The following is a 16,911-nucleotide window of genomic DNA, read 5'->3' as shown; positions in this document are numbered from 1 at the left end:
TTGGGGCAAGGGATGGTTTTCTTGAGGGACATCCAGGAGCCACGATCAGCAAAGAGGGAGGAACAGATGCCGCGGGGAAGTGTAGGTGAGAAGCCTATCTATCTACACCGTAAGTGATTTGATTATCAGGGCTGGAGCATTTTTTTTTTTTCTTTACCAAAAAACAATCCCTATAGTAGCAAGAATCTTGGGGTTTGCTTTCATCTCCATAATGGATGACTGAAAGCCATTCCCAGAAGACCTGAATCAATGTCTGCCACGTGACAGCTCAGGGAAGAATTTACACGGCTGTCCCAGCGATTTATTTTTGGAAAGGTCACAAAAGCGTGGAAATAAATGTCAAGCCGGAATTATTTATGACTCCTGCACTTCTAGGTCATTTCTAGTAAATTTGCCTTACCTCGTGAGGTAAGATAGAGGAATAGTCTTGTTTTTACACCAAGGGGAAGAAATGGTCAAAGAAATGGAGACTCCCCTTCCTGGAAATTCCTGACACGCAAGCTTTTGTATTAGACAAAGAGAAGGGAGAACAAGGTGGGGGGGGGGGGCAAGGAAATGAACAGAGGGTACAGAAGGGAGGCTGCGCTGATGCAAATCAAATCTCTTTATTTAACAAAAGATCGTCTTGATTTTTTTCTGCGTACGAAGTCATAGAAGCTGAACTACGAAGCTCCCTCTGGCTGCTGTAACTGATCACCACAAACTTGATGGCTTGAACATCAGTTTCACTGGGTCAAAGTCAAGTTGTCAGCAGGGAAGCACTCCCTCTGGAGGTTCTGGGAGAGGATCTGTTTTCTTTTTCTTTTTCGTTCTGGTAAAATATTCATAAAACGTACCATTGGAAGCATTTTTAAGTGTCCGGATCAGTGGCATTCAGTTAATTCATGTTCATACGGTATCATATCGTATATGGAATCATGTAACACTTGTCCTTCTGTGATTTATTTCTTATGTGTCCTTAAGTGGCTTGCTTCATTTAGCGTAATGTCTTCAAAGTTCAAACATATTGTAGCAGGTGTCAGAATCTGCTTCCTTTTCCAGGCTGAATACTATTCCACTGTATGTATATATCATATTTTATTTCGTCCGTTCGTCACTCAAAAACACTTGGGTTGCTTCCACCTTTCGGCTACTGTGACTAATGCCTCTATGACCACGGATGTACAACGAGCTCTTTAAGACCCTGCTTTCAATTCTTTGGGGGTATCTGCCCAGAAACACAGTTGCTGAATCCTATGGGAGAATCTATATTCTATGTTTCAGTGCTCACATCTCCTCTTCTGTCACAAACTTCCCTCTGCCTCTCTCTTATAAGCACACCTGTGATGGCATTTAGGGCTCCCCAGGATAATCCACGATAATCTTTTCATCTCAAGACTCTTAATTTAATCACATCTGCAAAGTCTCTTTTGCCATATAAGGTGACATTCCTAGGTTCCGAGGATTAGGACCTAGATATCTTTGGGAGTCATTATTCAGCCTCCCACACAAGCAAATAGAAAATGCAAAAGGAACACAGAAATCTATCATAAGAAGGAAGGCCCATAGAACCGCCCTGTCCCTACAGATCATCACAGGAAATAGTTTACGACATATTTTTCTAGATTTCTTTCCATGCGTATACTAACAAATGTATTTCTTTTATTTCCTTTCCTCTTTAAAAAATACAAAGTGGGGTAACTTTCTACACAGCCCAGCAAGTTGTCTCTTTCATTTAATAATGTATCGTTGCAGCAAGCTCTTTAAGAGCAAAAGGGATTTACTTTCATGCTACTGTCTTCTTTGATGTAAAAATAGCAACTTTCCAGTAAAGCAAATGACTTTTAGAAAAATTCTATTTGAAATAATCTCCTAGAAATGTCAATGTTAACTTTAATTCATAAGAGGAAAGAGAGATTTTGAACCAACATAAGGGTGGAGGCTACTTAGAATTTAGCATTTTGGGTAAATTAGAGAAAGGACACTCTGGTTATATATGGATACAACATGACATACCCGAAGGCTAAATTGCTTTAAGTGTGGCCTGTTAATGTGAGAGTCAACGCTTCCATGGTATCAGTTTAAATTAAGCATCTAGTATCAGGGGTAGAGAGATCAGGAGATTTGGATTGGAATCCTGGCTCTGTCGTCAACTGGCTGTGTGGCTTTAGGCAGGCAAGCTGTATCCAATCCCTGGGCCTCAGTGTCCTAATCTTTGGACTGGAAGCTGTCCAAACTCCTAATGACCTTCCATTCTGCAACGTGGGAAGGGCACTATTCTGGCAGGCTAGAGATCCAGGGGTGAATAGCAAACCTTCTACTAACTTGCTTATGACCTTGAGCTAGACTGTCAGCTCTGCAGGGTCTCAGTGGATTCATCCGTAAAATGAGCAGGCTGGTCTAGAGAGTTCTCCAGATCCTTTCTAACTCTCACATTCTAAGGCAGTGAGTCTCAGACTTCAATGTGCCTAAAAATCCCATGGGGGATCTTGTTAAAATGCAGATTTTGATGCCGCAGATTTGGGTGCAACCTGAGATTTGACATTTCTGGCAAGTTCTAAGGCGAGGCTGATGCTAGTCTGGAGACCACACTTTGAATAGCAAAGCATTTGGATTTTGAACTGTCAGGAAACGTTGTTAAAGACTTGGAAATGGGCAGAAGAGATTCCTGTGAATCCCTTGGCTGGAGTGCTGGTCTGGGGGGTATATATAGGAGTATGTACCTTTGCTGGTCCTCTGTTGCTCAGCTCTGTAAGAGTAGAAGTTAAAATGTAGAATTACTATCCATTATGGATAGTAATGGGCTGAATCTTGTTTGAAAGAGGTGCACTTGATTTCAGCCCTGTAGAAAAAGATGGTGCTCAAAACATTACTTTTTTTTTTGTCCTGTGGGATAACCACCAGTTTTGCGTGATTACCACTCATTTCAGAATTCCTGATTGCCCACATCTATACGGTTTTCAAAAATCTCCTTTATGTGGGTTTTACCCTTTTAAAAATCATATTTTAACACCACTGGTCCTTTACAATTCATTCACGGATTCATCTTTGTAGCGAGAAACACTTGCGGGTGGGAGGGTGGGGGAGAGTTTGGGTTGGGGGTACAGAAAACTCTTCAAGGAAAGTGGTTGGTCAGGAATCCTGCCTTCCTGACTCCCAGCTCACCTATCCCCTAATCACGGTCAGATAATTCCCTTCCCAGGGCTATAAAGTCACGGAATATGGTGGGGAAAGCTCTTTAACTACCATTTAAGGATCAAGAGGTCAAACGACCTACCCAAGCCCAGCGGGCAATTTTAGCTAAGCTGGGATTCAAACCCTGGCATCAGAACTCTCCCAGTGCTCTTTACACCACCTGCCATCCAGTTTATTCTGGGGCCACTAAGCTGATGTCCCTCACTCCTCTGCAGCAACTGGAGTAATCTGAGCCCCCGGTATCTGGTTTTGGTGACGCCAGAGACGGGGTGCACTACTGAGCCGGAGGGCGGGGCTTGGAGTCAGGAGGCGGTGCCCGGGAACGGGGCGGGCGGAGCCCGAGGCCGCCGGCGCCGACGCCTCCGCCCCACGGGCTGCCGGGAGTTCGGCCCCGGCCCTGCGCCGCTTCTCCCGGCTCCGCCCCCGCCTGTCTGTGTCTGCGCCGGCCGCTACCGATAAAGTTGTTGTTCTGCCAACATGGCGGCGCCCATGGTGACTGGCCGGCCCGTGTTCGCTTAAAGGTGGGAATTGAGGCGTGAGGAGCCGCAGGCCAGAGCCTGTGAGCGGGTAAAGTCCAGACCCGGGCTCAGCGGGACGAGACACCTCGGGCGAGGAGGTCTCTGCCCTCGGATCTGGAGGTTCCGACTTGCTAGGGGCAGGAAGGGAAGGTGCGGGCTGGGTTAGGTGGCTCTGGAGCCGTGCAATTTCTGATCTGGGTAAGTCTCCGAGATCCCGGCCTTCAGACTCTTTGAGCCATGGACCCTGATGATAGCTCTGGACCCTATCCCATTCCCAGATGAATACACACGTACACGTAGATTTGTACTCAAGTTCCCTTGCTGCTGCTCCCCTGCCCCGATTCATCTCTGGATCTTTGCTTCCTGGCCTGGGGATTTGGACTCAGCTAAAAGCCATCCGGTACATCTCCGTGGCCCAGAGGTTATTGTCCCTGCATGTTGAGGCTCGGAGGTTCTCAGAGATCTTGTGGGTCTACCTCCTTATCTTAGAAGATGAGATTCCCGACAGGAGATAATTTGCCCGAGGCCCCACAGGGAATGGGTCCTTGCAGAAGCCACAATCGGTATTTTTGGTCACAAAATTTGTTTTCTTTAAGATGCACTTGCCCTGGTCTATTCTTGCACATTTTGGGGTGGGGTGGGGTGCACACAAATGCCCTCCTGCCCTTCTTCCATGTATTCTGCTGTTCTTTGCTTGTACTGCTCTTCCCTTAGGTTTCTCTGTCCATATGTGATTGTCGTTTTGGGTCCAGTTGTTAGGCTTTTTCTCTGACCACCTGTCGGTGCCTCCATCATTCTCAGAAAACAACCGTAAATGCCCCAAGTGAGGATGAGGTCAGGACCGACTCTAAAGAGGAGCAGAGGAGTGGGGATTGTTATTTTGGAAGGGTGTGGAAGAAAAGACAGGATTCCAAGCATCGAGGCAAGGAACTGGATGAAACAGAGCTAAGGAAGAAAAGGCCAGGTTGATTGAAAATACAAGGCGTGAGCCACACCTTTCACATTGATGGAATGAGCATAGTCCTCTAATGAAATGGCTGCACCTTGTCAGGAAGAGGCAGTGCCCTTTTTAGGACTTTGGTGGTGGAGTGGCCAAGAGCAGGGCCTGCTGAGCTCCAGGAAGTTCTGTAGTATATTGTCAAGGCAAATTGAACCAACGTTTTAGAATTTCTAAAAGAAAGGAAGTGAGTTTTATTCAAGGCCAAGGTAGGACAGCTGCTGGCACACACAATCTTCACCAAGAGAGTGCTCCTGTGAAGGAACATTTGGTGTAGGGTTATATAAGCTCTAGCAAGGAACATTTGGTATTGGGTTATATACTTTTTTCTTTTCTTTTTTTTTTTTTTTACATAAAAAGTTACAAATCCTTAGACAAAGAACATGTTAGAAAGTTGCAGAACTTATCTTCCGCCTCTAGTAAATGCAGGGCTGTATAACTTTAATCTTATGGGAACCAGGGAAGTTCTCCTTATGTTTGGAATGCTCCTTTTTGGTTATTTCTTAAATAAGGCAGATGTGCGATGTGTGCTCAGGCAGAAATAGAGCCCATACTTTGAGGTTTCGCGGAATCACTTTGACCTTGGTATATGTTAGAGTATAGCTTTCCCCGGGAGCCCAGGAGCAGGGCCCACAAACATTAAAAGTAGAAAATTTCCTTTATTTTATCCATATCATAGCCCTGAGTATACTGTATGCTATGTCCCCCTGAGTCTAGGGGATTCCCCTAACTTGGGGCGCGACCATTTCTTAAAGAGTCTTAGTGCGTTACTACCGCGCGTGCTCCCCAGAGAGGTGGAATCCATTTACATTTTCAGCAGCAGTGTATAGAAATGCCCATTTTTTCATTTAGCAGGTTTTTGCCAGTCTGTTAAGCAAAAATATTTTCTTGCTGTTTTCATTTGCATTTTATGATTAGTTCTAAAGTTGAACTTTCTCATATGTTTATTAGACATTTACATCTCTTTCTGTTTTTCCTTTGCCCGTTATTTTAAATTAGGTTTTGAATGTTTCTCTTTTCATACGTAAACTCTTCATAGAGTAGGATAACCATTTGCTACTGCCGTTTTGGCAAAGATTTTGCGTCAGCTCATTGCTTGATTTCTACTTTTGTTCACAGTGGTTTTGATATACTGACATTGCACATTTTTAGAGTCAGATTTATTAACGTTTTTGTGAATTCTTCCGTTGCTTTTGTCCTCAGGACAGAACATCCTGCACCTTGTAAAGATGTGTTAAATACTCATCTATATTTTTGTCTTGTTTTATGATACTTAAAAAAGTTCTTTAATCTTTATGGGATTTACACTGGTTTGTGGTTTTGAGATGGGGCTCCAATTTCTAATCTACTTGTGCTTTTTTCCTTATGAACTTTTTTTTAAAATTTTTTTTTAACGTTTATTTATTTTTGAGACAGAGAGAGACAGAGCATGAATGGGGGAGGGGCAGAGAGAGAGGGAGACACAGAATCTGAAACAGGCTCCGGGCTGTCAGCACAGAGCCCGATGCGGGGTTCGAACCCACAGACCGCGAGATCATGACCTGGGCTGAAGTCGGACGCTTAACCGACTGAGCCACCCAGGCGCCCCAAGAACTTTAAGTTCTTTAAATGCCCAGATCAGTTTCAGGATTCTCTAGTCTATACCATTGATTTACGTATAGAAGAGGTTGTCAGTGAGCCATGTGTTATGTAAACATATTTAAATTTTTTTATGTTTATTTATTCTTGAGAGAGAGAAAGAGAGTGTGAAGGGGCAGAGAGCGAGGGAGACACAGAATCTGAAGCAGGCTCCAGGCTCTGAGGTGTCAGCACAGAGCCTGACGTGGGGCTCGAACTCACGAACCATGAGATCATGACCTGAGCTGAAGTCGAACGCTTAACTGACTGAGCCACCCAGGCGCCCCTGTAAACATATTTAGAAAGCTTATTCTCATTGAGTAGACAGGGAGTGTTGTATGTGTTGTTTATGATTGGTGTATGATGAGTAAGTTACAGAGACAGGATTAGAATTTTTGGTGAAAGAATGACCTCCCTTTGTATAGCTCATACGGGTGATCTGTCTTCTCTCTTTGGGATTTCATTTCTCACGATGGCTAACAAGCATTGAAACCAAAAACTTGTGAGACTGCGGTTCCGGTTAATTTGTATTTTTGTAATGTTTGTTTATTTATTTTGGGAGTGGGAGGGGCAGGGAGAGGGAGAGAGAGAATCCTGAGCAGGCTCTGTGCTGTGATCATGGAGCTGGACACGGGGCTCGATCCCATGGAAACCGTGAGATCATGACCTGAGTCAAAATCAAGAGTCAGACCCTTAACCGACTGAGCCACCCAGCCGCTCCAGATTCATTTGTATTTCTATAGTTTTGTTGTTTCCCCTTGTTTCTGTTGGGGAGAATAGTCCAGAACCCTTTCGTTATGAGTTGTTAGGGAATGCAGTCCAGGAGAGAAATGGCAGGCGTCTATCTATGCCTTCTGCTGATTGGGAAGTCTTTGGCTTGTTAAAGATATGGAGATGATACCTTAGCAAGGGAGCCGTAAAATCCATGACTCCTGTGGATACTTCTAATTATGTAGAAACCCGACCCCTAAAAATAAATGCAGTTACCCTAACTGTACAAAGCGTCTCTATATTAGGTTGGTCGTATGGAATTGCTGATACTCAACCACGGTCATACAGTTCACCCTAATATCTTTAGTCCCATCTGCATATTTTAGAATAGCCAAGCCCAGTGGATATGTTTGGTTTTGTTCTTGTTGTCTTTCTGCTTCGACCCCCAAGGAAGCAAGAGGTATTAAATACAGTGAGACTCGGTCTATCAAGAACTTTGGCAGACCATCTTGTAAAATGCCAACACTGGGATGCCATTTTACGGGAACGTGAAACCCACTTGTATAAGCCTATGATAGACTCTCTTGGCAACATTCGTGACCCAGTACCTGTGTGAAAACAGGCCAGACGCTCGCAAGTGTGGAAAAAATGTTGAGAGAATCAAAGAATTAACACCAGCTTCAAGTGTCAGGTTCTTCCTTTATTTCTCTCTTGGTTTTACATTTGTGTCTTCACTCTGGCGCTTTTTTTGCATGGTTATGTAAGAAGGCAGGCAGGTGAGGCTGTTGAGTCATAAATCTTAAATATTTGACGAACTGTCACCTCAACCTCTTAGACAGGGATAAAACGTGAAAATGCTTCCATGAAGTCATTTTTGGAATTCACCTCCTTGGAGGAGGCCCATGAAGCGTTCCGGCTGAATTTTGAATTGCAGCCAGATGTCCTGGTGGGCCCCAGCCTGTGGGTTGTATTCCAGAAACACCATAGCACTCACCGCTATTATCCATGTATGTTTACTTGTTTTTCTCTTATCTGCTGTTCTTTACTAGTATGTAAGTGCCATGGAAGAAGAGAGTTGGGTTTTGTTCACTGTTGTATCCCCCGTGCCTAGAACAGTGTGTGGACCTAGTGGCACTCGATAAATATTTAGTAAATGAATGAAGAACTAACTGAATAAGCACTCTTACAAATGATAGTTATTTCTTGGCTCAGCTTACGGGTATATATAACTTACAATACATGTGAAAAATGTTAATAATAGCTGCGAGTCTCTGGACTCTGGAGCTAGAAGGTGGGTGTTCAGATCCCTTCTGACATTTGAGCCTAAGCCCAAGCCAAGATGTGCTCGGAGCTCTTCTGAAGCCTGGGTGATGGGACGGGAAGCCTGCTGGACAGACCCTGGGCTGGGCCTAAAGGAAAGGAGGGCGGGCGCTCCTTGGCCTCCCGTGCACCCTGTGAGGCTGTGGCAGGAGCTGGCCCAGGAGGTAGTCTCCATTCGTTCCTGTGGGAGTTTTGTATGTTTGGTGTTTGGGAACGTTGACCATGTTATATTTTCCATTTAAAAGTTTGTGTTTAGCTCAGTCGACGTTCTTTTCTTTTCTTTTTTTAATATTTAATTTTTTTTGAGGGAGACAGCGTGAGTGGGAGAGGGACAGAGAGAAAGAGGGACAGAGGATCCGAAGCGGGCTCTGTGCTGGTAGCAGCGAGCCCAGTGTGGGGCTCGAACCCACGAACCGTGAGATCATGACCTAAGCCAAAGTCACACGCTCAACTGACTGAGCCACCCAGGCAGCCCAACTCAGTTGGAGTTCTAATGTGACATTTTCAGGGAAGGAAACCGTCAAGAGCCTAAGATGAAAGCATGTGAATGTGCAGGGAATGCTGGGCTGTGCTGAACGGGAGAGAGTTCTGGGCAGTTCCTAAAAGAGCTTTCTGCCCTCTTTCTCAGGGCCTTCCCACCTTCTGGAGAATGGCTTCTGCTTGGAGGAGACTGGGTTTCTATGTCTGTTTCCTGAAAAGCAAGCTAAATGGTGGGCCAGATATCATCAGCAGAGGAAGGAGAGTAATCCCGGGATGTGCCAGAGGTATTTACAGTGCCACGGGGACGTGGACGAAAGAGTACACGTTGCAGACGAGGAAGGATGTCGAGAATTGGTGGCATAAACGAATAAAAGAAGAAACCTCCAAGATATCAGAAGCTGATGTGAGTATTCTGAGGGATTTTGAGGGGGTAGAGAAGACGAGCCAAGAACTTGGATTCTGAAGTCAGATCGCCCGAGTTCAAATAAGGTATTAAGTGTGTGACCTTGAACCAACTGAATCTGTGCTTCAGGTTTCTTCTCAACCAGGGACAGTGCGAATAGCAGTGAGCGAGAGTGAGGCCCTAGCAGGTGTTAGGTTCTTCATGGTCCATTGCGGGCCAGCGCACCTGGTGATCCAGCAGGGTCAGATGTGAGGTTCCAGGAGTACCCCTGGACCCCTCGCCTGTAGAACTTATTTAAAACATTTATTATTATTGTTATTTTTTTAAATATGAGAAGCATTCTTTAAAAAAATTTTTCTTTTAATGTTTATGTGTTTTGAGAGAGAGAGGGAGAGAGAGACACACAGAGAGACAGAACACAAGCAGTGGAGGGGCAGAGAGAGAGGGAGACACAGAATCCGAAGTAGTCTCCAGGCTCCGAGCTGTCGGCACTGAGCCTGACGTGGGGCTCGAACTCACCGACCGTGCAATCGTGACCTGAGCCCAAGTTGGATGCTTAACCGACTGAGCCCCCCAGGCGCCCCTCACTTGTGGAAGTTTAATCTGCATATTCTGGGACGTACCTTCCTCTCCCCTGGCATGATGTTGGCCTCCAGCCATCATGGGTTGGGAGGTACCAGCCCTTCCCTGGTGTGATCTGGGGGGCTGGGACCCAGACTTGCAGTGACAGATGTGTGAGGTAGTGAATCCTTGGCTTCCGCCCAGGATGTATCAGCTCAGCACCGTACTTGGGTAATTGTGTCTAGTGTTTGGTTGTAGCCAGTTTCCAGGGGGCGCCGTGTTGGAGGCTGGCTCCTTGTCTAGGAGTCCAGCCTCTTGGGGATTCCTCTTGGACGTGGTAACCCTCACCTCTTGCTGCTGGTCAAAATAACAAATGGGAGATGTCATTTGTTACATGAAATGGTGAATCTGATCAGAGCCAAGTGCCGTAAGGTCGTTTACTCTTAAATTGTGACCATCCCTTTGTAATAGTTACCGAATAATACAAACCTTCTACATGTAGTTAAAGAGATGGGGCCAAAGGCAGGCAGGTGAGTAAATACAACTGCGCCAAAGTGTTCTTGGCTAGACTTGACTGTTTCCCATCTCCTGATCCTCACTCTTTTTAGACTCATTCCTTCCGTGAGCGTGATCACTATGAAACATGCCGGGGGTAGTTATTTGTGTTAAAGCGAAGGATGGTTTCGGGCATTGGTTAGAGAGAGATGCGGTGGGTAACAAGTGGAACGATAAAAAAGAAGGTTTGAGTATAACGCGTGATTGTACCGTGAAAGCCCGACTTCCGCCTCGTCAGGACGCGAAGAACCTTCACATCAACACGACCAGACTCATGTGCCTAAATGTATTTTGGGAGCGAACTAGGGAGCAGTTCGCTTCTGAACGAGGAGAGTAAAATTCGCTTTTCTTTTTGGTTTAGATTATCCTTTAGTGGCTTCCACACATTTTAAAGTTGGAGCTTACTGATTTTGTGGCGCCTCCTTCTTCTTAAGTACTGTGTGGTTAAAAAAAAAAAAAAATTAGATGGATCACAAGACACTGTGTATCCGTAATTGCAGAAGTAGTTGAAGGGATATCGTGGGTGATCCCCTGGTGGCACCCTTTCAGGGTTTGGATGGGGAGTGGGCAGGTGGAGAAGGTGCTGTATGATGGATCTGGGACCCGGGCTCTGGAACCTGGGCAGTGTTGCTGGCTCGGCCTCGAGACCCCAGCGTGCTCGCGGCCTTGTCACGTAACCTCTTTGATCCTCAGATTCTTCGCATTGTTTATCTCACGGAGTTGTTTTGAAAATCAGATGAGCAGATGTGGCCGAACACATTTTACAAGCGGAAATGTCACCTAAATAAAAGGTACAAGAAGATAAAAATGTGTGGTGTCTTTGTCGGGAACAAAGAATACAACCGGATGTTGGTGGATTTAAGTTTATTTATTTATTTTGAGAGAGACAGAGACAGAGCGAGGGAGGGAGGGGCAGAGAGTGAGGGGGAGAGAGAGAGACTCTCAAGCAGGCTCTGCACGGCCAGTGCAGAGCCCGATGTGGGGCTCGAATTCACGAAACTGTGAGATCGTGACCTGAACTGAAAGCAAGAGTCAGACACCTGACCGACTGAGCCACTAGGCGCCCCTGGATGTCAGTGGACTTTGAAGCTTAATTGTCCTCACTCTGGTCTTAGATATATTTGAGGGACACCTGGGTGGCTCAGTCGGTTAAACGCCCGACTCTTGGTTTCGGTTCAGGTCATGATCTCACAGTTTGTGGGTTTGAGCCCCGTGTCAGGCCCGGGTGCTGACAACTTGGAGCTTGCTTGAGATTCTCTCTCTCCCTCTCTCTCTCTCTGCCCCTCCCCTGCACACGTGAGCACGCGCGCACTCTCTCTCTCTCTCTGTATCTCTCAAAAATAAATAAACTTTAAAAAAAAGATCAAAAAAGATATGTTTGAAATACCCCCAGGTGAGGGTCTAGGAGACGAATGTCTTGCCATTAATCGTCGGGATCTTCAGTATTAAAAGAAGTTCCACTTAATAAGGATTTTACTCCATGTCAGGCACTATCTTTCCATTCATTACCTCATTTAATCCTGAAACAACAACCCTGGGGATTTTTTGGAGGGTAAGAAAACAGGCTCAGAGGGAGGTTTGGTAATTTATTGAGATACATGCCTGGGACCTTCTGTTGCCTCACCTTTGATGCACAGAGTGCGAACTGAGCCCAGAAAGGCAGAGGAATTTGCCCAAGGTCTCACAGCTAGTAGAGAGGCCAGGGCCAGAACGAGGGCTCCCGGGTCCTTCTGTCCGCCCCCTCTGGGCTCAGCAACAGCTCTGGAACTTAATCTATAAAGAGGCAGAAGGGGCGCCTGGGTGGCGCAGTCGGTTAAGCGTCCGACTTCAGCCAGGTCACGATCTCGCGGTCCGTGAGTTCGAGCCCCGCGTCAGGCTCTGGGCTGATGGCTCGGAGCCTGGAGCCTGTTTCCGATTCTGTGTCTCCCTCTCTCTCTGCCCCTCCCCCGTTCATGCTCTGTCTCTCTCTGTCCCAAAAATAAATTAAAAAAATGTTGAAAAAAAAAAAAATAAAGAGGCAGAAGTTCTCTTTCTCCTGACGTCAGAAGCTGACAAAAATAATAGGCCCCACTTATAAAAACCATCCTGTTCCCGTTGCTTGCGATCTTAATTTCTTTTAAAGGCTTACATTCTTACACTTTTATATAATTACGAAAATTTCCCTTTCAATCATGTTCCTGCTTACTTATACCATAGCTCCCATAATTCCTTCTTGCCATCCCCAGAGGATAGAGAGCTCGTTTCATTATCACGGAGGAAAATGACTTAATTCACACAGAACAGCGAAAGGCAGGGTCACTACATAAGCTGGATACCTTTTCTGCAATAAACAAAAATAGTCATAAATATCAAAGACTTTTGCTAGCACTGCTTTTCTATATACCTTCCGTAAGCTCAGTTTCGGGGTTTGGCTTCGTTGGTATGTAATGAATCACTCAATTCTGCTATAAATTAAGTCTTTGTGGGACAGACCTACAGAAAGGAGACACTCATGAAGAAGCCGTATGTGGAAAATGTTTGGGGCAAGATCGAGGGTTAAATAAACATAATATAAAAATCAATAAATATCACTAAAATGAAGACAAGGTGGTTATAATAAAAGAAAAATAGGCTTAATGTAAAAACTTAAAAGGAAAAATGAGAAATGGTTTATATCAAGGATTTTATTGATTTTTCAGATCCCCAAGAACTCTGTAATGGCTGTTTTCCCACGTCCCTAAATATTCCCAAAGAAAAGGCAATAAACCTAATCCATTGTGAGAAGCAGTGTGATTTGAATGGAGTGGACAGTTTTGCTTAACTCTGTTTCTGCACCCAGTGACGGAGTAAGGCCTTGCACCTCCTTTGAGGGACTGGTTTACACTGAGAGGATTACCTGTCGCTTCCCTTCTTCTTCTTCTTTTTTTTTTTTTTAATGTATTTATTTTTGAGAGAGAGAGAGAGGGAGACAGAGCGCAAGCAGGGGAGGAGGAGAGAGAGAGGGAGACACAGAATCCGAAGCAGGCTCCAGGCTCCGAGCTGTCAGCACAGAGCCTGACGCGGGGCTCGAACTCACGAACTACAAGATCATGATCTGAGCTGAAGTCAGACGCCTCACCTCCTGAGCCACCCAGGCACCGCATGTCACTTTCCTTCTTAAAGACGGTCCAAACCGCAGGGCCCGTCTCCTGAGGTTTTCCTGACGGTTACGGATCTGCGGTTTCCAGTTCAAGTCTGATCAGTGTGCAGCTTTCTGTCCATTTATGGAAATCCATTGTGGTTGCCACTTGAGCATTCCATGATTTTCTGGTTTGGGTGTTATCCAGACTCCTATGGATTCTCTTTTCCCTTTTCTTCCATCAGGCTGCTCGACTTACCACTCACTGGTAGTTTTTGGAGGATGGGCCTTACAGAGAAAATCCTAGTTTATTTTGCCACACGTGAGAGGCCCTGCCAAAGGTTGGTTGAGCTTCTTTGCTGAAGGAACTTGAAAGCAGTGGGTCAAGTGAGATTTGGAAATCCCCTGATTTCTTGTTTCCTCTGCTCCCCCGATTATAGCTGGCCGTGTCCATGATCAGCCATGCAAATACGTAGCAACAAATATACCACGGCCACCTCTGTACACAAAGGAATGGTCACGAATATTCTGTTTTGCGTTTGTTTTCATTACTTTTGGAGAAGCAAAGCCTTGAAGAACTCTAGCAGGGCTGGAGGAAGGGAGGAAGGACAGAAAGAGAAAAACAGAAGGTAGGAAGAAATAAAAGAGTGGTAATATCAGAAGGCCCCCGCCCTCAGAGACCAAACAGAAGCAGGTACCTTTTATGCCTTTCTTCTGAGAGCCCTGCCAGGAGGGGATGGATGCAGGCTGGGTAGGGGGAATGCGCCCGTCGCCCGTCGCCTGGACAGGATTCGTGTAGCCGGGAAAAAATTGCCCTTTAAAGTATTCTGTGGAGGCCAGATATTAAGCTCCTGCTGGGAGTGGAGGTGGGGGATGGGGGGGGATAGAATGAGGGGAGGGGGGTTTAGGGAGAGGGAGATGACTGAAACCCAGCCCGTGCCCTTGAAACACAGACCCCTAACTAGGAACCGGTTAAGTGACTGGTGTTCACTCCGTTCAGATACACGTAGGCTCTTTCTGTTTCTCTCGATGAAGCCATGTCTTCAGCAGCTAGAAGGTTCTCTCACCCTGGCATGAGGCTGGCTGTAGCTCGCCCCTGGGAAGACAGAAACTGCCTTGCCTTGTTGTCTATGGTTTTCTCATCACTTTCTCACTTCAACTTTGTCTGTTGAAAGATGAGTTCACAGTACAGCAGAGAAACCCAGGACCCAAACTGGTGCCTCAGGAGTCCGGCTCTAACTGCTAACTCTGAGTCTGAATGCAACGACAGGGAATTTAGGAAGGGCTCCATTTTTTTTTTTTTTTTTTTTTTTTGAGATGTCACATCTGTGTGATTCAACTCCCGTGTCCTTGAATTACATGGAAATGTGTCTTAGAGCTTCATTTGGAAAAACATAAGTTCTTTAAGACCTAGATAGAAACTGTCTTAAAAGAGAAGCTTTTAAAAGAGAGGGGAAAAAAAGATTGAAAATATATATGGGTAATTAGCACTTTGGGGTTGTTTGGCATTATTTTGGACATTGTTTAGCTTAAACTTGGGCTTTGGATTTTGTTTTTTGACATGTTTGTCGGTTTATGGGAATATTAAAAACATTTTTTTTAATGTTTATTTTTGAGAGAGAGAGAGAGAGAGAGAGAGAGAGAGAGAGAGAGAGAGCGGGCACGTGCACGAGCTGGGGAGGGGCACAGAGAGAGGGAGACACACAACCCGAAGCAGGCTCCAGGCTCTGAGCCGTCAGCACAGAGCCCGATGCGGGGCTGGAACTCACAAACCGCCAGATCATGACCCGAGCCGAAGTCGGACACTTAACTGACTGAGCCACCCAGGCGCCCCAGTTTTTGTTTTTGTTTTTGTTTTTGTTTTTTAAGGAAACTTTAAAAAATGTTAAATTATTTACCTTGAGTACAGTGCCAAAATACTGTGTGCACGCAGGGTCTCCGTAAATGCTTAAGATATACTCACTGTCATTCTTTGTCATTCTTTCCCAGAAATCAAAGCCCAAGTTTTACGTGCTTTCCATGTTCCCTTACCCTTCCGGAAAGTTGCACATGGGCCACGTGCGCGTATACACCATCAGCGACACCATTGCACGGTTCCAGAAGATGAGAGGGATGCAGGTAAGGAAAGATGCCTGCTGCAAGGCAGGCCCCCCCCCCCCCCGTCCGCCCCACCGAGGACGGCAAGAACGTTGTCAGTGTGTTCAAGGCAAACGAAGAAAACCGATTTTGGTTAAGATTACGACAGCTTCGAAGATAACCACAGAAGCTTAGCGTTTCCTTTTCCGTGTCAGAAGACATGATGAAGCATCTGGGTTAATGGGGCCAGTGGGGTGGGGGGCGGGCAGCCACGTGTCTGGTGTTGTGCAGGGATGAGGACGGAGAGGGGGTGGGGTGGGGCTAAATGTAGCTGCAAATGTTGGTAACACGGGACATCTTCTCAGAAGTTCACCGTCCCGTGAGAGTGAAACACATAATAGATAGTCACCGTGTAGGGGGCTGAATCCTGTAGAACAAATATGGATCAAATGCTGTGGGGAGGAAGTGGGGCCACAAGAGATTTTCCGTTTTCTATTTGTTATTTGCTGTTCCCTTTGATATTCTTTAATGAGCATGGTTATCTCACAAGGGAAAACTTAAAATTTTTGCAAGGAAAAGCTATCTGGGGAGTAGTGCCTCTGGGACAGTTGGGAAAGGCTCCATTAAAGAGGAAACGTCTGGCATGGGTTTTGAAGGACAAGGTTAAATTTACCGGAAGAGGAAGAGAAAGGCCCTTCCTTGGCTGCTGCGAGTCAGTCCCTTTTACCCCATTGCCCGTTACCCCCAAAGCTTACTCTTTACTCTTTAGCAACGTGTCATCTGTAGAACGAGGTGGGGATGATCGCGATACCTTCTTTAACCACTTACAGAGTGGCAGGGTTAAAGAGGGGTCGACAACATGGACCACTGAGCCAGATGGCCAGGATTTGAATGCCAGCTCTTAACGCTTGCCAGCTGTGTGCCCTTTGACTAGCTACTCAACCTCTCTAAGACCTAGTTTTCTCTCATCTGTAAAATGAGAATAAAACGGTACCTGCCCATTGGCCTGTTACAAGGATTCAAAGAGGATAGCTGTGAAGCACTTAGCGCATGCCTGGCACATAGTACGTAACTCATAAATATTGGCGATCGCGAGCAGCTGGCTGGACCCTGTTCACAACATCTCCTGAGAGCCCACTGTGCCCATCTCTGCCCAACTCCGTGTTTATCGGTCACCTCAGTAGCTTGAAATCCAGCCACGGCGGGAATATTCATACCCTGGAAATCAGCAAGTGCTCCAAATCTGGGCTTGTTCCTCCAGAGAGGCAGTTGTTAAACATTCACTGGCACTCCCAGTGGCTGCTGCTGTGATTAACCTGCTGGGGCCCATACCTGCCACCTCCCAGTTCTTTGTCACGATTTCAGAGAGGTACGCGCGTCAGTTGTCACAATTGGTTTGAAA

The 16,911-nt window shown here is 45.9% G+C and overlaps 1 protein-coding gene across 15 annotated transcripts in view; it reads left to right on the top strand.

The window, feature by feature from the left end:
• The window catches only part of LARS2 (leucyl-tRNA synthetase 2, mitochondrial), a 189,493-nt gene that overhangs the window by 18,192 nt on the left and 154,390 nt on the right, over nucleotides 1-16,911 (top strand). For 14 of the 15 annotated variants that reach the window (XR_009260975.1, XR_009260976.1, XM_058727231.1 and 11 more), the window contains exons 1-3: nucleotides 3,602-3,741; nucleotides 8,966-9,220; nucleotides 15,423-15,551. Coding sequence is in view for 13 of the 15 variants with exons in the window: in XM_058727231.1 (XP_058583214.1) it covers nucleotides 8,987-9,220; nucleotides 15,423-15,551 (363 nt within the window). In the remaining 2 variants the exon portion in view is untranslated. Of the gene's footprint in view, nucleotides 1-3,601; nucleotides 3,742-8,965; nucleotides 9,221-15,422; nucleotides 15,552-16,911 lie in introns of those variants that run through there. The other variant, XM_058727230.1, reaches the window with a different exon arrangement.

Source organism: Neofelis nebulosa, chromosome 4 (assembly GCF_028018385.1).
Source record: "Neofelis nebulosa isolate mNeoNeb1 chromosome 4, mNeoNeb1.pri, whole genome shotgun sequence".
Classification (NCBI taxonomy): domain Eukaryota; kingdom Metazoa; phylum Chordata; class Mammalia; order Carnivora; family Felidae; genus Neofelis; species Neofelis nebulosa.
The sequence above is the reverse complement of the archived record's forward strand: the minus strand, read 5'-3'. Positions and strand labels throughout refer to the sequence as shown.